At 45.7% G+C, this 24,795-nt stretch overlaps 1 protein-coding gene across 1 annotated transcript in view; it reads right to left on the reverse strand.

The window, feature by feature from the left end:
* Positions 1-24,795, reverse strand: part of LOC115325487 (ileal sodium/bile acid cotransporter) — a 127,532-nt gene that overhangs the window by 4,159 nt on the left and 98,578 nt on the right. The window contains exons 2-4 of the mRNA XM_042292507.1: positions 5,365-5,570; positions 4,423-4,627; positions 1,863-2,123 (exon numbers count right to left, since the gene is read on the reverse strand). Coding sequence (XP_042148441.1) covers positions 1,863-2,123; positions 4,423-4,627; positions 5,365-5,570 — 672 coding nt within the window. The remainder of the gene's footprint in view (positions 1-1,862; positions 2,124-4,422; positions 4,628-5,364; positions 5,571-24,795) is intronic.

A 24,795-nucleotide genomic window follows, 5' to 3' on the forward strand; every position in this document is an offset into this window, starting at 1 on the left:
GCGACGAAAGCCCAATGAACGAAGCGTGTTACTCGTTCATTAAACACTTGCGAAAAAATAAATAAAAAAGCGATGCAAGATAAATACACACCCAAAAATAAAAGCGTGACGATTATCCGTTATTATATGCTATAGATGAACTCAACTCTCTGACGTCACACCACTGTGGTAGCGCTGCTGTTGGCTCTGCGCATGCGCGGACGCTCCGCCTCTCCGGAATCTGGTTTCTGCGCAAGCGCTGGGCAAACGCGGGCTTGTTTACAAACAGTGAGTTTGTCGGTACACCGTTCTAATGATCACCTTCATGCTGCCACCTTTGTCAACTGGAAGGCGTTTTGCGCACCGGACGCCGCGCGTGCGTCCACAACCCAGCGACTTAGCATTTTTCGCCTGGGTGATAAGCGCTGGAAAGGGTCGTCATAATACGAGTACTTGCTTCAAATACTTTACGTACTTGGCGCCGACAGGATTTGCGCAGTTGGAACGGCTGGACGCGCGCGGCCTCGAGGTTTTCAACTTTTTCCTTTGAATTGGGAGGGGTAACTGCCGCCATCTATCGTCGTGTACACCCGTCGAGACAGAGGAGACAGCCGGCGGCACCACTGATCTCTTTGATAATTGTTAGGTCGCGCTTTCACCGCTCCGTGAGGACAGTGTACCGTGAGTGCGGCCACCGGACGGCCATTTTGGATGTAGCAAAATCGACTTTTTTGAGTGTTGCAGAGGCTGGGCGGCAGCGTGCTGAAGACACGTTTTCTGCTCGTTCGTCGTCAATCGCCGCAAAATGATTTTTTTTTTTTATTTTGTGCAAACTGCCTTTGAGAACATGTGGAAATTTTTACGAAAGAGTAGCACCGCAGGAAAAAAAGCACAACTCGTCAAACGCAAGTCTCGCCGGTCTCGCGGAGTTGTCAAAGCTGGGGGGAAAACGGGGAGAGAGGTGGGGGGGGGGGGGGGGCGGTAGAAATAGATTTTTGTTCCACTAAATTGAATGCCTTAAGCGTCTTAAAAAAAGAACGCTTTAGGTGTCATCTTTTCCCCCTTCCCCTCTTTTCCGTCGCCACTGGATAGTGGATCAAGCTCGTTTTTGGACCGCGAGGGCCGCAAGTTACCAATACAGTCGTGAGAGTAAAGTAAAACGCTGGTCCAGAGTTACATACGTCTTCAGGCACATTGCACTCGCGAAACATCCACACACGGCGTCGATTCTTGATCGGTATCCAAGCGTGCGAAAGCACAGAGACGCAGCACTTCGGCATGCCAAGGAAGCTTTGATCACGCCGCTAGACTGGCAAGACCTGTGTTCGTCAAATTGTTCCTTTTTCCTGCGGTGCTGCGCTTTCGGAAAGATTTACACGTGTTCCCAAAGGCAATGACCACCGTTTACGTTTTAAAAATCATCTTCGGCGAATAACGACGAACGAGTAGAAAACGTGTCTTAGGCACGCTGGCACCCCGCGTCTGCAACGCCATGCCAGATGACCGTCCGGCGGCCGCACTGGCGCTACAACCACTACAACGATCAAGCTGGGCGGCATGCTCCCCTTCGGCGCCGGGTGAACGCGCGACAGTGTGGACCGTATACGGACGACCAGGATGATGCGACGCACGGGCGTTCTCTCGGACACGAAGTGCCTCCATCGCTGGGGGAGTATTTTGGGCTCGCGCTGTCTAAAGCGCGATTCACACACTTGCGCTGAGTCCGACCAACTGTAACCGGTTTTTAAGCGGTTGTAAGCTGTCGCAAGAGGCTTAAAAACCGGTTGCAGTCGCACTCGGTCGAACTCAACACAAGTGTGCGAATCGCCCCACAGACGAACATGTAGAGTGCGTATTCTCCTGGTAAAGTATTTGGTACTTGCCTCGAACTGGAACGAGAGCGAGACGATGGTGAGCGCCGTGCCCACGTTCTGGATGCCAGACTCGATGGCCACCGTCCTGCGCACGGCTTCGGGCCTCCGGCAGACCCAGCTGGCGCCGTAGCCCGCGACCATGCCCGTCAGGGGCATGATCAGGGTGGCTCCGTACAGCTCGGGCGGAATGCCGCTGAACAGGTCGGGGAAGATGAACACCTCCATGATCTGTGACGCCACGATGATCAGACCTCCGACGCTGCTGCCCCACTGCGGATCAAGGCGGTCCAAAATCTCGCATCAAATCAAGTGTGAAATGAACGCGCTGCACTTTCCTTCCCCCCCCCCCCCAAAAAAAAAAAAAAAAAAAAAAAGAAACGCCGCGTGGCGTGCGTAGTGCGTTAATTAACGCACCACAGCTTGGGGCACGCGGAGTAAAAGCTGGAGCAGCAGAACCCAGGGATTCTGGGTTCAATCCATACTCCCACCCGTTTTGATCGGGAAACTGGAGCGGTTCTGTATATGAGGAAAAACATCTAAGTCGTCTTCATTTGGCCTCCAGGATCACGAATGTCGAGGTTATTTTTCAATTTGGTGCACTAAAGCTGCAAAAATTAATTTTCAAGGTACCGCTGAAGCCTCTCCTTTCCGGGGCGTGACGTCATACTATAATGCAATTAAATGCAAAGGTGGAAGCGAGCTGGACTAGAATGACGTAAATAATCCCTCGAGAAGGGGAACAAGAAGGACAAAGGTTTGTGTTTGTCTTTTGTTCCTCTTCCCCTTCTCCAGGGATTATTTTTGTCACGTCATATTCGGTGTTTTCGGAATCTCCGCTAACGCGCATCTTGAGCGCCTGTCAAAGCTATGCACGCGCACTCTTGCTATTTTCAAAAAAAGGTCACAAAGAGACGTCACAACTGGTGTCAATGAGGGACAATATTAGCGATGTGCGCGACCAAAAGCGTCGCTGCGGTCAGCTTTCCACGATTGGCCAGACCATGGGCATATGAGCATTGTCAGATTGTCAACTTTGACGGCGTTAGTTCCGGTTGCGATGGTTCCTATCTTCCACTGTGCTTTTTAAACACAATCGAGCTCGTCGCCGCACCCGTAACCTGGTGGTAAGCAGCCAGGGTAAAAACTGGTAACGTCACGGCGAGGCAAACCCCAGTCGTGACGTCACGAATAGAAACCATTAGGGGGCGCCACCGAAATATCTCGGCGCTAATACCTGGGAACCACGAGCGACACGCGCTTGGCGGCCCAAAAATGTCACGATTGGTCGGAAGTTTTTCGTGTTTTCTCGCGTTTAGTTGCATCTTCGGGCAAAACGAACGTGATATTCAGATTCACGGGATAAAAATACGTCAGAATTCGCCTCTAACTCGTTTTCTTCAAGAAGTGTTTCAGCTTCCCTTTAAAGGCTAATTTGCAGATTTACTGGTTGAGCGAGCCCGCCGAATCTGGGCGGCCAACGGAGCCCTGGACTAAGGGCACCGACCAGAGACCGCAAGGCCCTTTCACTTTATCAATTAATAAAGTTTACGATGATGATGATGATGACAGCAACGACAAGGTCAACGGGACGAGTGCTCGCCGTACACAATACACCGATCTCGCTAAGGATTCCACGGATGCGTGACGCCGCCATAACTGTAGTTCATAGAAGGCTGACGCCTGTTTACGAGGCAGCTCGTGCCGTTTCGCGCTCTGCTCGCGGGGTTATCGCTCGTGCAGAAAGACTACACAGTTCCCACGACACATGGCGGCAGCGGTGCCGTAATGAAAATGACTCTGAGATCGGTCTATTAACGTGGCAGGCGATGCGAGAGGTTCGCGGTGAAGCAATCCTAAGTCACGGCTGTTTCGGTTTCCCCACCGTTTCTGCCGTTTTGGTTGTTACGAAAGCAACCGTTGCAAATCTGTGCACCAGCGTTAGGTTGGACACTTGGCGAGAAAGTCGACGAGATCACCGACCATCGTGATTGGCTAGCGCCGCGCTGCGATTGGCCAGCGCCAAGATTAGCCGGCGCTGGCCAATTGCGGCGGTCGGCGATCTCGCTGTCCAACAAAGTGCTCGGGTGAGCATCGTAGCGGCGTGCGGTCGTGTATCACCCCCCCCCCCCCCCCCCCCCCCACCGCATGATTCACAATAAAAAGCCTAGCAGCGGCACTGCAACGGCTACATTTGTCGTCCAAAGCGCATTAACTTCCCGCTGTCTAAACAAACACATACCCATGGGCGTACCAACCGGAGGGGCAAGGTGGGGGGAGGGAACAAGGTATGTGTTTTGTCCCCCCCCCCGAAACAGGCCGGCGGCGCCCAAGGGATACCAAGGGCAGCGTCCCCCGGCCCTGGGGAGGGGGGGTCTGGTTTGCCCCCCTTCCCCCCCCCGCCCACTCGAAAACAAGTTGGTACGCCACTGCACACCAGTTACTTTTACAACTCTTCGTCGAAATCGGACTATCTCACCGACAGCTGCACTACCGTGGTGGTTTGCTGGAAAGGCAGGCTTTTCGTATATATTTCGATGTCATAATAAAATGGGACATAAAGGCGACTCGCCTTTGTAATGTACGGCGATATTTTTGGGAAGAACCAGTTGAAGAGAATGCCGAAGCCGGCCGGCACCGAGACCATGACCAGGCTCGTGGCCATTCTGGAGTAGGGGATCACGATGTCCCCGGTGTCCACGTACTGGCCGTACATCAGCATGTTCAGCGGCATCATGCCCATTGCCAGCACGGTCGAGCACAGAGTCATGGCGATGCTGCGCACAAATCGGGATCAATAAACAATAATTTATTACCTTTTTTTTTTCTAGTTGAGCAGCATTCGCGCAGACATTCGGTATGAGAAAAGGATGTTCGTTTATGCTCACTCGCGGACATGACTTTATGCGTAATGCGACTGAACGCGGGCTGATAGGAGCTTCTACGGTATGTGCGCACCCTTCACATTGGGGTCTTTAGATAGTTTTAGGGAACCGTTTTTGCACATCCGATATGGTACGATGGAGCTTCCGGTACGAACTGCGCATGCGCGAGTCTTATGCGATAGCATATGGGCAGTTCGTGGCGGAGGGCCCATTGTACCGAATTAGATCTGCAAAAAACGGTTCCCCAAAACTCTCTACTGCTTTAGCAAACCGTTACCGTGCTCCGCGTACCGCACTACCGCAGCCTTTGCAGCTAACTTTTAAGCGCGCTTCCCGCGGTCACGTTTTCACCCAGGTGGCGCGCGCTTAAAGCAGGCTTCGAAGGCTCCGGTAGTGCGTTACGCGGAACACGGTATCGGTTTGCTAAAAGTCCCCATTTTTAAGATTGCAAACGCAACCGGCAGTTTGTGAGACGCATCAAGCATAGGCGGAAAGTTCTCAATTTCCCAGGGGGATGGATTTGGGGGGGGGGGGGGGGGGGGGCGGTAAACACACCGGTCGGAGAGTTGCTAGGTGCAATAATAGAAGCCCAAGCCAACAGCAAGAACGTGCCATGACGGGTGGCGTACCTGAGGGGCACGTCGCCGTCGCAGAAGTAGGCGAAGATGTTGGACACGGCACCTCCGGGGCAGCAGCCAATGACGAGCATGCCGATGGCGTACAGGCCGCTGAGCCGCATGGCCGAGATGAGGCCGAAGGCGATCAGCGGCATCACCACGAACTGGCTCAGCATGCCCACCACGATGCCGAAAGGACGTCGGAGGTGGGACCAGAACTGCGTGCGGGAGACAATGCATCTCGATCTATATGGCCGCATACATGGGTAAATTACTTTCGAAATGTGATTCAATTACAATTACAATTACTTTGCTTCAAAAGTAGTTTAACTACAATTACAATTACTACTGCGCGAAAGGTAATTAATTACAATTTCAAATTACTTAAAAAAGTAATGCAATTACTTTACAATTACTTATTTTTGAGAGCGACCCGACTTGGGTCATATAACTTTAAACGAGTTGTATAGGACGCAACATACAGTAGTTGTTCATTTCTTGTCCCACTGCTTGAGGAGGCTTTCTTCTTTTTTTTTTTTTAAGTATCGCTTTATAAAGGTTGCATATTGTACTTTCCATTTTATGAATTTTGTTGAATTCATGACAGAACTTGACCGTTTGAGGCAATGAAGTACTACTTTTTTAAATATTTTTTTTTTATAAATAATAAATTAGTTCATATCCTAGAAGACGCATGGTCGCTAAAGAAAAAAATGGGTTGACAGTTTTCTTAGCCCGGCAAATAAAAATGCGACAATTAGTCATATTATATTCTACAAGTGTTCATATAAAACTAAAATCGACACGCACTAAGACGACCACATTCACATCCAAACATCATGGTATTGTAAATTATTTACATCGAGTTGAAATTATAATGGCTCAGAAATATATAAGAACCGAGTCCAGGCTCCTGAATCATTGATGACAATATTCACAGGTGCGAGGTCAGTTTCCAAAATGCGTATGTAAAAAATATACCAAGTAAAACCAGCAGGAAATAAACTTGAAAAAATGAGAAAGATACAAATATGCGACAGTATTAAAAGAAAGACGTAAAAAACTGGCAAAAAATACTTCATAGAAGATTAAAATCCCTAGCTCATGTAAAAGCTGAAGCTCAATTTATTTCTTTTATTATTTTGGCATGTTTACACTATTGTTTTCTGATCGCACAGCAGACGACGCAACACGGCGCCGTTGAGGTAGGCTCCAAAGAGGATTGTCTCTCATCCCGCAGTGTAAGCAACAAAACAGCGACCAATGCGACGCTAATTATGTTGTGTGTGTGTGTGAGTGCGTGTCTTTGTGCGAGTGTTTCCCTGAGAGCTAGGCCGCATGTGCGAGCGCTGAGGCTTTCAGAGAGTATTTGTCGGCGCGGCAAAGTCTTGCAAAAGTAATTGTAATTGTGCCTGAAATTTTGCAATTACTGACGCTAGAAAGTAATTAAATTACAATTACAATTCCTTTTGACCGAAAGTAATTAATTAAAATTACAAATAAAAGTAATTGAATTACAGTAATTCAATCACTGTAATTGAAGTACTACCCATGGCCCATGGTCCCAATACGGATTCTCAATTCCAGTGGGATTGATAAGTGCACTCTAAAGAAATGTCCGAGCGTCTACTTTCCCACAGAGCACGCCAAGAATCGGAAAACCGTGAGACCGATATAAACCCGAGCTAAGCCAGCACCAGCTAGAAAACCGAAAAAAAGTGTTGTGTTTGTTTTGACAGCGGGGAGTAAGTTAGTCCCAATATGCGTCTAGCTGGTGTCGCCACCGTAGATGAAAAATTTAGTCAGTGCAGTATCACTAATATAGCATGAGGTCTTTAACATGCATCGCCCGGTAGTGATACACGGCCAAACGCCGGTACGATGCTCATCCAGATCAAAACTGGCAGGGGCAGGGATTGAACCTAGGATTCCTGGGTTCTGCAATGCGATCCTCAGATCCGATGGTTTTGGCAAGTACCCTGAGAAATGCCCGAATGTCCACTCTCCCGCAGAGCACGTGAAGAGTCAGCGCATGGCGAGACCAAAATAAACCTGACCTAAACCAACACCACCTCGAATAACCGAAGCCCGTGAACTCGAATTTTGACGTCATCACAGTCAAACCCAGCGAAGACACAAACTGGATACAAGCGCTCTGTCAGCGTTTGATTGAGCCTCGAGTCAAGTCAATGTGCCGAAGAACGCTGGCATCAGACTTGGGCCCAGTTGGTGACTCGGCGACTTCTCTGATGGCGTTTTATGAAAGTAAGCCTGAACTCGGGATCTGCTTTTGGGACACTGTATACATGGGAAATATCATGTTCAGTGATGTACCAACGCAAATTTCATTTCCGTGTTAAAAATGTCGTTTTTCCTCTGTCGTTCTGTCTGTGTCTGTCTGTCTGTATGTCTGTTTGGCTGTGTGTGTGTGTTTTTTGTAGATCTTTTTTTCTTTTCTTTTCTTTTTGTGATTGCAGTGATAGTCTGTCTATCCGTGTGCTCTGGGGAAAAGCACATGCGCAAATATTTTTTAAACGGCTGGCATATTACGTATGCACGATACATGATTATCTAGCGTCATGCATAGTACATGACGCTACGTGCATGTAGTCTTTTTTGTTCATTTCCTATGGTGCCATCGCTTCACAAAATGCCCACGTGTCTAGCTTTTCCGAGGACACGAACGTAGAGAGTCAATCGCTGTGACTTATGGGAGAATAACGCAACCAAAATACGTTTTGGTAAAAAAAGAAGAAAAAAAAGTGAGTCTAATTAAGGTATTAAGTTCATGAAACAAAAGCGTTGGTGCACCAGAGCAGGTATCTTCACTCGCTGAGCTCTCTCGGTGGATAGATTTTCACGCTGTGCGGTGAAGTCAAAGCGTGAGTATTTTTAGAGCTCATTCATACGCATGAAAATAACTCTTGAGGCGCGGCGGAGTGGTATACCTACGTTACCTGGTTGAATATGAGGGATAATTTGGCATAAAAGCGAATCCTAGCTGTCTACTTTTCCTGCAAATGATACAGAAAGAGCGATAATGCAAAACAAGGTAGACATAACGTTGGGGAAAAAAGAAGAGAGTAAGAGAGAGAGAGAGAGAAAATAAATCAAGTTAGTGGAGAGAAAAAAGAAAATGGTAGTTGAGAGAAAGGAGAAAAAGGGGAAAAAAGCAGCAGCATGCTCTGGAACAGTCGGCATTCAGAAAGCTATGCAGATGAAAATTTTGTATCATAGGATGTTTTACCAGTGTCTTCAATATTACTAGATAAAATAAAACAAATAAAGATGGTGACCATTCTAAGGTGCAGCTGTCTAGTTATCACCAAATTATTACAAATATATACAGGGTTAACCATTTTGTTCTTAGCCCGAGACTGAGGCAGGAAAAGAGGAAAGTTTCAATGTAGAAGAAAAATGAACAGTCGAGGACACGTCTCTACCACAGCTAAAGACAAGTTTATTTGGTCACCCTCTTATATACACTGGAGTGTATATAAGAGAATGACCAAATAAACTTGTCTTTAGCTGTGTTAGAGACGTGTCCTCGACTGTTCATTTTTCTTCTACTTTGAAACTTTCCCCTTTTCCTGCCTCAGTCTCGGGCTAAGAACAAAATGGTTAACATCCACCAGCTCGCCTGCGCAATCACTACATTATCATTGTATATACTAGGGTGTTTCACAAAAGGTGGACAAATTCGATATTGCGAAAACTACGCATCGCACCTAAAAAAGGCTTGAGTCGTTTTGGTCCTAGGCCAGCGGCCTATATAGGAAAATTAATAAAGTTCGGGATAATTAAGTTGGGAATTATTTTCGCGTAATTATTATTCTTTTTAAATACTGAGCTTAAAGGAGCGGTGCAACGATATTCAATTGGAGTGTTTTTCACTCTACACGAGCTTACTGGCACTAGTGGGACTCAAGGATACACGCAACGCCACTGGCCAAGAAACTTCTTTGTTGCGGTGTAATTTCAAGGACAAAAGCGATCATTTTCATTCGATCTCTCCTTTGCAAACTTTGATGACGTAACGCGGGGATCGCAATACACCCCAATGACGATATCTGAGTGCGGTTCCCGAACATTGCGTGGGCACTCGATTTGGGCTACTATAGCTAGAGAAGCATCCGGGTAATGGCCCGTGTCCAATCGCTGCAACGACGACAATAGCCGAGCCATAACAATTTCTAGAACTCAGCGCGTGTCCTGTACTTTGCCAACCCTAGCGCGTGGCTATGATCAATATTGGCGACATATAATCAGCTCCATATCACGTGGCCGCTTGTTCTGGCTGCGAGTGGAGGGGATGAACGCTGCTCATTTTTCTTTAATTTTTTCTGTGACTTCTATTGCGTGGGATGAAAAACGAACGCGGGTTTCACAGGTCATTAACGTTAAGGGGCCGTTCTAAGCGGTATTTGCGCAAAGTACAAAAATTGTTGCATCACCCCTTTAAAGGCATGGTTTCATTTGGAAACTTACTAAGCGTCATCGAAACACACTAAATAAAAAAAAAAGAAGAATGGAGTGCGATAGGAGGCACGCGCTGCACTTTACAGCTTTCTGAAAGACCGCACCACTTCGACGGGTTTTTAAGTTTCGGTTGGAGCGCTTCTCGGCATCGACGTCGGTACCGCGCCCCTTGGAGAAATAGTGCAACCAACATCTACTTCGCTGTCCTCGCGCAACGCAGCGGAGGCAGGTTGCACTATTTCTCCACGGGGCGCGGTGCCGTCGGTGCCGAGAAGCGCTCAGATTGCAAACCGAAACTTAAAAACCCGTCGAGGATCTGCGTTTTTTTTTTTTTTTTTTAATTTTCTTTTTTTTGTGCGATACGTAGTTTTTGCATTATCGAATTTGTCCGCCTCTCGTGAAACACCCTGTATATATAAAGGGTGACCCAAGTCACCAGGCTCGATCTAAAACGGACCGTAAAAATCGATGCCTGCACGTAGCAATCTAAACTTTTTGTCAAAGGTGTATTTCAAAGGTCGGTTTTTTCTTGTAAAATTACAAAGAGTAGCTCTCTATCTGTAAAAAATATGGCCAAGAAACTTGACAGGGTCTACGGCGGGCGGCGACGCCGCCTACCAAAGGTGTGTTTGGCGCTCGTATTGATAGATGGCGTCGGGAGCAGCGTCCGAAACGTCCGAAAGTGCAGCCAACCAACGAAAGAAAGCAGACGACACGAAGACGAAATCCGTTGGCAGCAAAAGCGCTCTCGTTATTCAGACGCCTTTGTTTTTACTTTAAGTTTTCCCTTTATTGTCCGCGCTTATTTTTTAACCAATGGTACGTACATTTAAAAAAAGTTTATGTTCATTTTAACAAACCTCGGTGGTCGCGAGCCGCCGCGATAATGAGGCAGCGTCATCTATCAATACGAACGCTAAACACACCCCGCTACTGGACTTGGTCGTCTGTGTCGCTACCCGCCGTAGACCCTGGCAAGTTTCTTGGCCCTATATTTTACAGAAAGATAGCTGTGCTTTGTAATTTTGCAAGAAAAAACCGACCTGAGAAATACATTTTTTTTTTTTACGAAAAGTTTAGACTGCTACGTGCACACGTCGATTTTTACGGACCATATTAGATAGCGCCTGGTGACTTGGGTCACCCTAGGGTGTTTCAGAAAACGCACGCCACATCGCTCCTGCGAAAACTAAGCATCGCACGGAAAAAAGGTTGATGCCGTGTTGGTGTCTGCCCAAGAGCCCATTTAGAAAAAAAAACAACATATATAATGTTTAGAAAAAAATAGTTTTTTTAAATTTTTTAGAAAGTAACTTTTTTGTTTATCTGAACTTGAAGGCCATAGTTTCAATTAGAAACTTTCTGGGCATCACCAATAACCCCTATATCAACCCTTTTTAGGCTTGTATAAAGCATGCGGAACATTTTACCATGTTTTGAAGAACCCGTCAATTCTGACGCGTACTCTGGTTTCGGATTCTTATCCAAGCGCTTCTTGGTGGCAGCTGTCCTGCCGTCCGACGGCGAAGCGCGTGGTTCGGTTCGCCTGCCCTCATTACACATACATCTAGGAAGGGCAACTTGCCCTGCTGCTCTGCCTCGCAAGAAAACTATATCGCGGGTGAACACTGTTTAACTCTCGGTGAAAATCGTTACCATGACCTTTATCTATAATGGCGAAAGTTTCATCCACATATCGGCAATAAAATTTGACCGGAAACGCAACTTTTTTCAGCACTTTCTTCTCAATATGCTCCATAACAAGATTGGCAACACTGACAGATACGGGGCTTCCCATCGGACACCCGTTCAGCTGATGATGCATCTCTCCACGGAAGGCGCAGAAACATTGGTCCAAGGAAAGACGTAAAAGCGAAATAATATTATCAGCGTGAAGTGACGTGCGTGTTGCCAGGCTTAATTGAACATCAAGTAAATGCTTACGTGCGACATCGATGGCAACATCGTTACGAACATTAGTGAAAAGGGAAACTACATCGAAATAAAACATACCTTCATTCAGAAGGAGGGTTTGGGCGCAAACCAACTCAACGAATTCTTGCGAGTTCTGCACACAAAAGCCAACTTTGCCTGTCACCGGCGCCAGTAACTCTACCAAATATTTCGACAGGTTGTACGTGGGATTGACGATAAAGGATACAATCGGACACAGAGGAAATTCTGGGTTGTGCACTTTAGGTAGGCCGTACATTTTAGGTGTGCATCCGTCGGAGCAAAAAAGGCGGCGGTACAGAGAATTATTCATCCTACACTTCTTTCGAAGTTCTCGGAGGTGCTCAACTAACGAACGTTTGGTTTTCCCAGTTGGGTCGCGGGCTAGTTTGACAAAGTGAGTGGGATTACTAAAAACATTGTACATTTTCTGGTCGTAGTCAGCCTTGTTGAGAACCACCGCCCCCCCCCCCCCCCCCCCTCTTATTAGCACGTAAAATGACGATCAACTCATCAGCTCTCAACTCCTGCAACGCCTTGCGTTCATGTTGGTCAAGGTTTGGCTGCGGCGGCTTGGCGTTGCTCAAAATGGACAGCACACGACTCCGTGCGAGGTTGACGCCAGTCTCGCTAGATATGTGGCGGAGTTTTTCCTTGATGCAGTATGATAACCTCCGCAGTATTTTCGTCGCACGGAAACAGGCCGAAGACACGAAAAAAAAAAAAAAAAAAGAAACAGCCACAACTGCAAAACAAGAAACTTGTAAGGTTAATGCCCCCGGAACGAACTTTACAGAACGAGAAACGGACTGTGGTCAGCAACTCTTTCAAGGGATTGACGGACCACCACGCGAGTCTTCTTTGAGAAGGCCTCAACTTTGCAACGGCTCCTCGATATGTCCCCAAGCGTGACTTCAATGTCGAAATCGAGGAATTACTGGCACCGGTGACAGGCAAAAATGGCTTTTGTGTGCATAACTCGCAAGAATTCGTTCAGTTGGCCTGTGCCCAAACCCTCCTTCCGAATGAAGGTATGTTTCCTTTCGATGTAGTTTCCCTTTTCACTAATGTTCCTAACGATGTTGCCATTGATGTCGCACGCGAGCATTTACTTGATGATCAAAGCCTGGCAACACGCACCTCACTTCACGTTGATGATATTATTTTGCTTTTACGTTTTTGCTTGAACCAATGTTTCTTCGCCTTCCGTGGAGAGACGTATCATCAGCTGAACGGGTGTCCAATGGGAAGCCCCGTATCTGCCGGTGTTGCCAATCTTGTTATCGAGCATATTGAGGAGAAAGTGCTGAAAACGTTGCGTTCCCGGTCAAATTTTACCGCCGATATGTGGATGATACTTTCGTCATTCTAGATAAAAGTCAAGCTAACGATTTTTACCGAGAGTTAAACAGTGTTCACCACGCGATTCAGTTTTCTTGCGAGGCAGAACAGCAGGGAAAGTAGCCTTTCTTAGATGTATGTGTAATGAGGACAGGCGAACCGAACCACAGGATCGAAACAGGTGTGTACCGCAAACCATGTGAAACATATAATATTTTTTTTGTCCCATCATTTAGTGCTACACAAGAAGTGAGTAAGGCGATCGCTTGTACGCAGATCAAATACGGTGCCATCTAACGAGCTCCATAGCGCAAATGAGATGACTCATTTACACGAAGCTTCGAAGCCTACGTCACTATAGACTCAAAGCGTTTTGTTGACAAGGTCAGCAACCAAATGAAACAAAATGTGCAACCGTGCGAAAGGGAAAGAAATAAGAATGTTGCGTGCATTCCCTATGTCAAAGGAGTTTCCGAACCTTCGAGCCGGGCTTCGAGGCCCCTTGGCATTCGAACTATTTACAAGCCGTAGAGAACTATTGGAAATTGCGTTTCCAAACCAAAGGACCCCACCCCGGCGAACGTCAAGAGAGGCGTTATTTACAAGATCCCCTGCAGTTACAGCGTCCTACATTTGTGAAACCGGACGGAGGAGGGAGACCAGACTCAAAGAACACAAGCGCGACGTCACGCACGCATCCCACGCGACGCGACTGAAGTCTGAACTTGTTGACCATGCGTGGACAATGGGGCATTCTTCTGACTTTACGGTCGCGACGGCCTTCGCGAGGGAGGATAGATGGGGACACCGGAAACTCGTAGAATCGTGGTTCGTCCGCAGGGACACATCCACGTGTAACAAAAACCGCGGCCCTCTCCACAGAGCTTATACGGGCATTCCTGATAAATAGCCTTGGCTTGAGGTTGAACCTTGCATTTGCTTTGTAATTACAGAAGATGGGGGGGCCTCCCGCATGGAAAGTGAAACGTCTAATAAAAAACAATTATGTTGTGTAAAGTTGGTGCTTTTATTTTAATTACTCCTCACCTGTCGATCGTTTCCATGCGTCCCGCAATATCCGTCACGAAAAAAAAAAAAAAAAATTTAACATGAACTTTAAGATCTTTCTCTCCCTGTCAAGGAGTCGATTTTTGATCGGTATCCAGGCGTGCGAAGTCACAGAGACGCAGCGCTTCGGCGTGCCAAGGAAGCTTTGATCACTCCCGGTGAGTCCGGCGAAACTTGTTTTTGACAAATTCTTCTTTTTTCCTACGGCACTGCGCTTCCGTAAAAATTTTCACGTGTTCTCAACGGCAAGTCTCACGGCTTAGACAAAATTAAAAAAAAAGAAAAGAAAACTTTTTTGACGAATGACGATGAACGAGTAGAAAACGTGTCTTCATCACACTGCCGCCAGCTACAAAATCTCAATTTTTCGGCATGCAAGATGACCGTCCAGGGCTTCACTCGCGGGAGAGGGAAGCGCGATCCAGTAGTTGTCATAGAGATCAGTGGTGTGCGCCTTTTCACGACGTGGCCCCCCTTCTCAGCCAATGTGCCGTCACGACTCGGAGCGCTACGGCCTTAGCTTAGGTGTTGCCCAAACAGGCGGCCCGTAGGCCGTATGCGGACCGCGACTCTACGAGATGCGGCTCACAAGCACCCCACGGCTGAGAGCCTTCGTTCCCATGCCTCGAGTGCCAAATGCGCCATAAAAATTAGTTTTATATTGTCGATTCATTTCAGCTCGAAGAGGAGCTCTGCTCTGTTCACCCATTTCGCACTAAACTAAGTATTGCTTCGCCTAATTATTTGTTTTTCAGGCCTTTCTCATGTAAGTCAACCGGAATGGCAATATTACTGCTAGGGTATATATATACAAGTGCGATCTCTTTGCTCGAGGAGGCACCTCGGCCGCGCGAACTGTTGCACAGCAGGAGCAACGGCCAAAGATAAAGCTATGAGCTCGGCCTTCTAGCTGTCAGACAATACCTTTAAAATGAAAGTATTTTCTTATAATGCTGGTATAAGAAGGAAAAAAAAACAAAAACAAAAACAAAAAAAAAAAAAAAAAAACTGCCGCGTAAAGATATAATTTTTCTCTACCTGTTGAGCATAGTGAATTGTGCAACCGGGCAAGGATGGAGTGCTTGATCTCGTTCTACCTAGAGTGCCTACATGAGGCACCCTAGTTCTACCCCGTGTCCCAAATAGCGGCCAGGCTGTTTAAATCGACCACAAAAATCTGTTTCTTAACCTATCGCGTTCCGACTTTGTACAGCGTTGGCTATATATAGGTGGTGCATCTTTTCTATAAACTTCGCAAAGAGCGAACTTACCTGAGGAAAAAGTAAAAAAAAAGAAAAAAGAAGAAGGCTTAACTTCCATGGAAACGCAGCGAAGCCACCGGTCTTTAAACCATAAGGCGGCACATATGGTTTGAAGACCGGTGGCTTCGCTGCGTTTTCATAGGAGCTAAGCCTTTTTCTTTTTTTACTTGTTCCTAAGGTAAGTTCGCTCTTTGCGAATTTTATAGAAAAAATGCCCCACCTGTGGCCAACGCTGTACAAAATCGGAACGCGATAGGTTAAGAAACAGATTTTTGCGGTCGATTTAAAGAGACTGACCGCTTTTTGGGACACGCAGTAATAAAAAAAACTGGCAGTAATTTGCTATGGTAATATTTTAAATTTATTTTATATCATCAGGCGTGGGCCCAAGTAGTCGTACGTGCTAATAAAAGCTAAAGAGGGCAAAGCGATGAGTTTACAAAGAGCAGAAAGCATAAGGTTCCTTGTTTAAAAAATCTCTGGGGTGTCGCTGGAACTGTCAGCTGCTTAGCAAAGTGAAACACCAATGCTGCTGTTGTTTTTTTCTCCTAAAATAGCAAAATATTGCTCCCGCTTCCGTTGGCCCTCGTACTATCGGGGGTGGGCTATTCGACCCACACACTCGAAGGGGTTTGAGACCTGTGATGTAGACAATCAAAATAAAGTGAATGCCAAATAATATTGCCCGATTTGCAATAAATAAGTTCGTCTTTATTCTTTCTGCTTTAGCATATGGGCGAAGATGCTTGATTTGCGTTCAAAAAATCACCCACGCGCTTGAAACCTTAGAAGAAAAAAAAAAAAAAAAGGAGAAGTCAGAGAACAGGTGCCCGATAAAAGCCGCCCGCCCGGCATAGGAAGTGATAAAAAGAAATACTTTTAATAGCCCGTAAACTTTATTCTTTATGTTCTAGATGTTTTTTAACTGCCCGTAAAGATTTATGACGAGTTCATTCTTATATAGTGACAGGATCATGGGGGGGGGGGGGGTGGGAGGGGAGGGGAAAGGGGGGCTCTTGCCCCCCCTCCCCCCCAGTTCCCAGAGGGGGGGGGGGGGGCAAGGCGCTTGCCCCCCTGCCCCTCCCCCTAAAACAGTCGCCACTGGGCACGGCAAACACTGGCCGGCGGGGCCAAAGGGATATCAAGGGCACCGGCCCGGGGGGGGGGGGGGGGGGGGGGGGGGAGGGGTCTGGCTTCCTCCCTTGCTCAAAAACAAGTTGGTACGCCACTGGACAGGACTGGCATTTTAGTAATATATAAGCGTCACCGGAATGCTGGCGAACATTGGACACATTCCTTTCGGTTGTTATTTTGCTTACAATCGTCGCTCGTCTTTCACACCTGCTATGGAACAGAGGTTTGGGCCTTAAATATAGCGAAATTTAACAACGTTAACTGGTGAAGGAACATACGGGAACTAAAGCAGCCATACTTTTCCAATGATAATAAAGGTACATGCTATTCAATGCGATCCAACCCTTACGAAAATGGCAGATCTGGACTTATATAAAAAAATACAAATATGGATATATAAAAAATTGGGCAGATCTGGCCATATCAAGCACATCACTTTATATAAGCCCTATATGACCAGATCTGCCCAATTTTTTATACATCCATATCTGGGTCTGCCAAATAGGGGTATATCTGCCTCCCATATCAGGGTGCTTTTTTTTTTTATTCTTGCAGATTTGTTCTTAAGAAAAGTCATGAAATCCACACTTATGCGGTTTCTGCGAGTGAGTTATACGCCCAGGGGGACATTACGTGGGCGCTAAGCTTTGCGATTACTCGGCTAATTAATTAAAATTCCCTAATGAACTTTTCAATTAGTGAAAATAGATATACGGTTCCAATAAGCAGCTAGCGGGGCGTCGTCCAAAATCCCTAAATCAGTCATTTTCAGAATTTTCATTTTCAGCGCGTGAGAAGCGCGCTAAAGCTACCACTCGTGGGGCAGGTACAAGGCTAGCGGTTTCGGTAAGGCGCCCGCGCAATTTTTCTGTGTCTTATCTAGCCCCAGCCTTGTACCTGGTCCACAAGTGGTAACTTCAGCGCACTACTGCGCTTCACACGCGCTCAGTCTTTCTAAAAATTACTGGTTTAGGGGTTTTGGAGGACGCTCAGCAAGTTTTTAATTGGAACCATATGTCTATTTTCACTAATTAAAACTTAATTAATGAATTTTATTTAATTAGCCGACTTATCGTAAAAATTAGCAAACTACATAACGTCCCCCTGGGCGTATCACTCTCGCACAAACCGCATAAGTCTAGCGTTCACGGCTTCTTTTAAAACAAATCTGCAAGAATGAAAAAAAAAAAAAAAACGGTATCCACCGTGCTGATAGTTGACTCTTCGACCCTCCACAGCGGGAGCAATGGTAAACTGTGCCGCGCTCGGCTGTAGCAATTACCCGGTATCCCGACGATCGTTTCGTCAGCATGAACCGCAAGACAGAGTGTCCGTCAAGTTAGAGAGAGTACAAGCGGGCGGAAAGGGATACGCCCGCGGATGACCTAGCATTGTTTACCAGTATTTCGAAAAATCGTAACAATCTTTCTACAAGCGACTCGTAAAGCCGCTCGTCAAATTTTGGAACGCGTAATTAAGAGTCTGTGCTGCTGTTTTTTGGCGACACGTCAAAACTTTGTTGGCGGCATGTCGAAACTTTCTGCTTGCAGCGCAATCGCACCAATGCCGAAACATTCTGCACAATGATTCTCCAGGCTGCCAGGAGATAGACACGGCCTAAATCTAGAGGTAGTCTGCAAGAATACATTTAGGAAAAACGATCAATTGTCACGAAGTAGGTTGCAGCGCACTTACATTGACGAGACGCGACTTGAAAGGTGTTGTACGAGGGAGATGTCGACACGGCCACGGCAAAACCACCACTCGAACACAGAAACGAGAAGGTGCCCGTGAAGATTCAACACGATGTAGCACAAGCTGTCGTTTGTAGAACCGAACACTAAACACATCACAAAAAATTCTTGGGCTTCTTTGAAGAAATCGCTTGCAGAAGCAGACATACGCGTCTGCCACAGAGGGAGAATTCACACGCCAAACTAAGTCCGGCTAAACGCATTCCGAGATCGGCAACGGCTAACGCGTCATCAGTCAAACCACGTGACCACTCACCATTTACAACGCTTTCAGCTTAGGGAGAGAGAAAAGGATTGAAGGAGCGGCCAAAGCGGGGTTTCACGAACAAAATGCTTATATTTTGGGGCCACAACCAGGAGATGTGTCAGTTGTAACGAAGGATGACAGTGCTGTGAATGCTATGTGTGGCCTTGGACGCCAGGCAGGTGCGATGTCCTGCGTTGTCACATGATTCTAGACTGTAGTCACGTGACCCTAACCGGAGACACGATTTGCCTAAAACACGCGTAGCGTCTACCCTGCTGTCAATACCGAGTGAACATACAGCTCTATGAAGTCTAGCTTTTGAACTCAAAACGATACATGTTTCAAGATACTATGTTTTACGCTGTATAAACCACATTATAATTTTAAATGAAAAAATTAACGCGACTATTTTTTTGTGCATGATGTCGACAAATAAATAGATAAATAAATATGTATATATATATATATATATATATATATATATGTATGTATTTCTACCAATAAATTTAAAATCACGTGTACACTGTTTCAGATTTTTTTACGAACGAGTTATACATAAAAGACACCACGGACAGCACATCTTCCGACTTTCAACAGACGATGAACCGCCGTCGCTCGCAAACGAACGGATGCAATACTGCGCGAACGGTTTTGAAAGAGCTGCGTATTGTACTCCGGGCGCAACGGCTTCCGTTCGAAGGGAAAGGGATTCGGGACGGCGAAGTAGCGTCTTGCATCTTGAGTAAGCTAACGGTTCGTGTTTACCCGCTCAATTTAGCGGGAAAACATGAAAAAAAAAATTAGTTTCACTGCGAGACTTTGCGGGAAAATTGACGTCACGTGACATACGTACCAATTCAATTTCTGGCTAAATTTAGCGGGGCGGTTACACAGATGGCGACGCCAACACCGCTTAACTCGGAAACGGGTGCCTAAGAGCTGCGACTAAAATCCATTATTTGATTAACTCGCGCTCCGATCGCACTTCGTCATATTGTCACACATCAAACATACAACCGAATTTTATTTGTCTTTTAATCTTCAATTTGCGCAATTGATTAATTGGTCCAAATACCTGGAATAACTTCACTTTCAGGATGTTGACAATAGTTAACCAATTACATGAGACTCATGCAATATAGATCAATCAACTAGTGTCTTAGCGAGTACACATAACTTGTTGCTTGCACGACTGAAACGGGCCCATATATCATTATCAAGGGCGCTATATTTGCACGCGTATATGGTGATATATGGACGTATTTACGCACTTATACGGCCCGATCTGGCAGTATTTGCCCACCTATATGTCGAAATACGGCCGTATTAGCTCCCATATCTGGCGAAATACAGCCCTATTTGACTGCTTATATTATCATATCTGAACGTATATAAAATATATCAGGGCCATATCTGACATTTTCGTACGGGAAGTAACAAAGATGATTCCTGTTATTCTCCGGCGAAGAGACAAATTCTCGCGCGTTTTTCTGTAGGAATGCACAGAAACACCGCAAAAGGAGATTGGATTGCTGTCTGCTTCAATCTGTCAATCGGAAGTATCATAGGCATTAGCGCCAGTTGAATCTCTAGGGCACATTATTATAATTTTATTTGTGCTAGGAAAAACGTCTCTGAGTGCCTTAATCGTCGTGCTCGGAGATTTTGCTCATATTGTAGGTCAGCCCTCTTTGGGTGTGGTTATAGGTCGACCCCTAATTTTAAAGGGGAGCGCTGGGAAATAAATTAAGCTATATTCAAATAAATAAAGTAGGATGGTTTCATTTGAAATCAAACAGGCGTGTCAGGGTGGGTATCTTTATTTGCCTCGAAAATTATACTGATAACGAGGAAGAAGGGAATGAGGTGAAAAGCAGGGGAGTGGACCAAGGCGGAGAAGAAGGAGAGAGCTTTTCGGGGATCTTCGCTTTAACCGCCATTTTCAATATCTTTCTCTTCAGTGCAGTTAAATAACTTCATAATCATAGCTATCAATATATTATAGCCCCATTTCCAAAATAAAAAAAGCATTATTTTTTTTTTAATATGAGTTGTTTTACGAAAATTTTGAAGTTGAGCAGTGTGGAATGCTACTTTTAGGCTGCTTTATTTCTTACTCAGTTTTATAGGTTTTTATAAATAGGTAAAAAACGATAACACACAGTCATGTTTATAGTAATTGTATGACTGATGGCCCATTTCCTTTATTTTTTTGACAAATTTTATGCAAAGAAAACAAGAAAAAATAAAAGAAGCCGAACATCAAACATCGCATGTTCGACTTTGTGGTTACAAATTTGGAGCCTTTCATTATATGATATATTATAAATTTTGCTTATTAAATACTATATTACAATAGGCGTATACATCATATCGACTTGTAGCAATTTAGTTTAATTTATTGTCACAATATAATTCGTATAAATTTTTAAATTTCACCTGAAAGTAAATTTAGCAATAATTTGAGCTCGCATTATTGAAAAAGACAATTCATTATTTCTTTTTTTCTTTTTAAATCTTTGCAAAGAAAAAAGTGTATTTATAAACAGCCTAATTGGGGAAAGCATGTCACAAAACAATTTTCCCAACAAAAACAAAATTTCTTACAGCAATATTTATCTCCCGCGACTGATTTTAGTTTGCGGCTATTTCGTCCGCTTTAAATTGCGCGCCACAAAATTGGTATTATACGTCACGGGGTGGCTGCTCTACGTCACGGAGTGACGTATTCCAGCCACTCCGCGCGCGTGGAAAGAGCGGGAGTTTCAATTGTGGGTAGGTTGTGTCTCCGACTAAATTACGTCCTGTGGCGTAAATATTGCTAAAAAAATATATTTTGTTTTTTCGCGGAAGATTTGTTTTGTGACATGCTTGTCCCAATTAGGCTGTTTAAAAAAACACTTTTTTTTTCTTTGCAGTTGCCCTTTAAGTTTAGGTGCGCCCAGTCAAAGTTCCCTCTTTGTTCTTTGTTGTATTTTCTGTAGAAGTGCTTAACATGGACCCGAATCGGCAAAAAGGTAGTTTCGCAAGTTGACTTTACTGCAAGTTTGTGGCTGTGGAGAGAGGCGAGGAGAGAGTTGTGCCAAATGAATACTTTACTAGAGGGAATACGGGACACTCCGCGTATTTGCATTAGACGGAGCGATGGCCGCGCCGATTCTTACCCTGGTGGCGCGGGATAATTTGGGTGTGTGTGATCAGTGATCCAGCGACAAGCCGAAGAGGAGAAGAAAGAAGAAGACGGGGTGGAGCACGCGAGGCAGCGCGGGGGAAGATTCGGGCGGTTGGAAAAGGACGGAGGAGACGGAAACAGGTCGGACCTCCGTCGGCGTGACCAGACGTCAAGAGGCCCGACCCACAGCCCGCTTCTTACGCAGTCCGGGCGCCAACCTTCCGGAAATAGGGAAGACTGCATGCGTGGCGCAGTTGAACACCCGCTGTCGCTTGATGCCACCGACGTACTGGGCCTGATTCAAGCCTTCGGCCAACGCTCAACTACCTCGTCACTACGTCCCTCGACGTCGGTAGACCCCTGATCATCGGCTGCCACGGGGGCTACGCCACCAGGACTTCAAAGTCGTGAGCAAGGGACAATTTAGAGGACACTCGAACCATTACGTCTATTTATTGAAGTAATATAAATAGCTTTGTAAATATTCTCTTTCCATATTTCGACAGTGCAATGTGAACTATCCCATAACGCATCCTCGTGTCTTCTGTCATTTATTTCTAACATCATACCCACGAACCTCACCACAGTGTGTCCCTCTCCTTATTTTTCTCCCCTCCTCTCTCATTTTCTCCTCCCACCAGAACACGAGACTGATATGCGCCCCCGACGTCAGGGTTACCAGATTGGGCTATTAATAGCCAAAATGGGCTACTTAGTGATAGGTTTGGCGTCGAAATTCGGTGTTTGGCTATGTGGCTACGTGCGGCTATTTTTGGGCTATGTCCAATATTTGCAGAATATCTGCGAAATATTCCTCTTTCCCTCTCTATACTGTATAGGATGCCTCAAGAAATCCTGGAAAGCATCCTTCATATGAAGTTTTTTTTTTCTTTGGGAGGAAAGAGTGTTGCAAAATTTTAAGCCTTCCGACGAACGTTTCGCTCGGTTCAACTCTAAGGTGTTGTACTGAGCTAGTACAAGTGGGACAAATGCTTCCTAATAATATTGTACATTGCATGAGACTGTTCAAATGTGCCCATATGAGCTTTTTGTTTTATTATTTGAAATAAAACTGTTTTCTGGGTCTCTTAATACTTTGCTTCTTTATATGTTTAGATAACAGATAGCATAGAAAATCAGAGTTTTCGCCTTCATGTTGAAAACGCAATATCAAAGTTTTGACTACTTTTGGGCTATCCAAATATTTGGCTTTTGGCTACTTTTGCACTGACTAGCCATTTGGCTATATCAGCTAGGAGCTATCTGGCAACCCTGCCGACGATGCCAAACGCGCGTGCGGGCGATCACGCGGGCGCCGGGCTAGGCCGGGCGTGACGACTATCAGAGGCCACCATCGCGCGACCTGTCACCGCATGTTGATGCCGGCGTCCTTCTCTGCAGATGATATGCTACGGTGTCCTTTTGTAGTGAACCAAGTATGACGCGTTCGCCACTGTAAACAATCAGTGAAGATGGCAGGAGGGACAGTGTGCTCCATTCTACAGTGCAAGAACCGGACCTTGCAGTGCAAAAACCTGTCATTCTTTCGGTTCCCTCGAGATCAAATCACGTAAGTAAACCAATTTGGCGTTGCGTTTCTCATGCTGACCTTATTCAAAATGTGTGTGTAAAACATATATACGTATATGATCCGCGTTTGTTGAATTCTGAGCTGTACATGTTTGTTCAAAGCGTTATTGTGTGTGTAAACAGAGATCTATTTTTGTTGAATGCAAAGCTGTACATATCTGTTCAATGTGCAATAAATATTGTTTCAACAAAAAAAAATTATATTTATGAGTGGAATCTGAGTTTGAACCTTCAATTATCATTGTAGAAATACTAAAATAATCCAAACCAACTTTGTTGCCAGCATGGTCTATTAGGAATCATGTTGACTATCACCGAAGTAATAAAAAATTATTCCCAACTTTCTGAATATTTTTTTCTGTTGCCTTGGGCTGCTGCAAAGCACCATCTATTCGCAATTTGAAAATAGCGACAAATGGATCGCTCGATTAAATCGTCTCAGATATAATACACAGAACCCCACTATTGATTTCAGAATTTTGCGCCAGCCAGACATTCCAGAAACCAGCACTTCGAAAAATTCTCGACATACCGAGCTCGCAAAATATTGGGTCCTCTACTTAAGGTGCCTTCTCGGGCGCTTTAGCGATAATCATAGTAGCAAATACTTTGCGGTGAGGTATATGGCAATACATTGCTGTGCCTGCTAAACGTGCTTCTCGTGTTGACATAGTTCCTTAGTATTAGTTGCCCTGTGCTGCTTTGAAACGCGATTACGACTAACCAAACTTATTAGAGCAGCTTTCAAAACTGCTCGTACAAATTTCGATACCCGCTGATCGTGCTACATGCTTGCGGTTTATAAAATAGAACGTAGATATAGAGCTCATCCTACGTATATGCACTCTCTAAGTAAGTCGCCAATGAAGTGTCCGCTGGTTTTTAAATTAAAGAGACGACCTATGTCGCCGTGACCGAACAGCGTGCACAGATTGAAAGTTCGGCCACTAGTAAAATACCCCGCACCGAGAGATGGCGCTAGTCACCACCCAATCATAAAGGGGAAAACCGCAACGCCATGACACATCCACCCATTCAAAGTGCGCAAAATCTCGTCCCTGAGGCCGTTGTATTCGCGGGGAGTGTCCTGTATTTCCACCTAGTAAAGTATGTATGTATGTATTTTGTGGCGCATTCTCTTTGAGACGAGAGTCTACAATAGACACGACCCACGCCCCCCCCCCCCCCCCCCCCCCCCCCCCCCCCAATAGAAAAAGAAACAGTTTTAGAAAAGGAGTGGTTTCATCCCACAAGTTCACACCACACGTGAATAGACTACTAAGCCTCAAGCCTGTTTGGAACACGTGAGGCAATTCTGCCCTTCTGTATACCCGAGGGCCTGGTCGATGCTTGTGCCGACTCGGTGCAGGCACAAGCGCCGGACACTCGAGAAGCAAATGTGGAACTGTTTCTTCCGCATCAGCACATGCACTGCAGCGCGTG

Source organism: Ixodes scapularis, unplaced genomic scaffold (genome assembly GCF_016920785.2).
Source record: "Ixodes scapularis isolate PalLabHiFi unplaced genomic scaffold, ASM1692078v2 PGA_scaffold3__209_contigs__length_174095766, whole genome shotgun sequence".
Lineage (NCBI taxonomy): Eukaryota > Metazoa > Arthropoda > Arachnida > Ixodida > Ixodidae > Ixodes > Ixodes scapularis.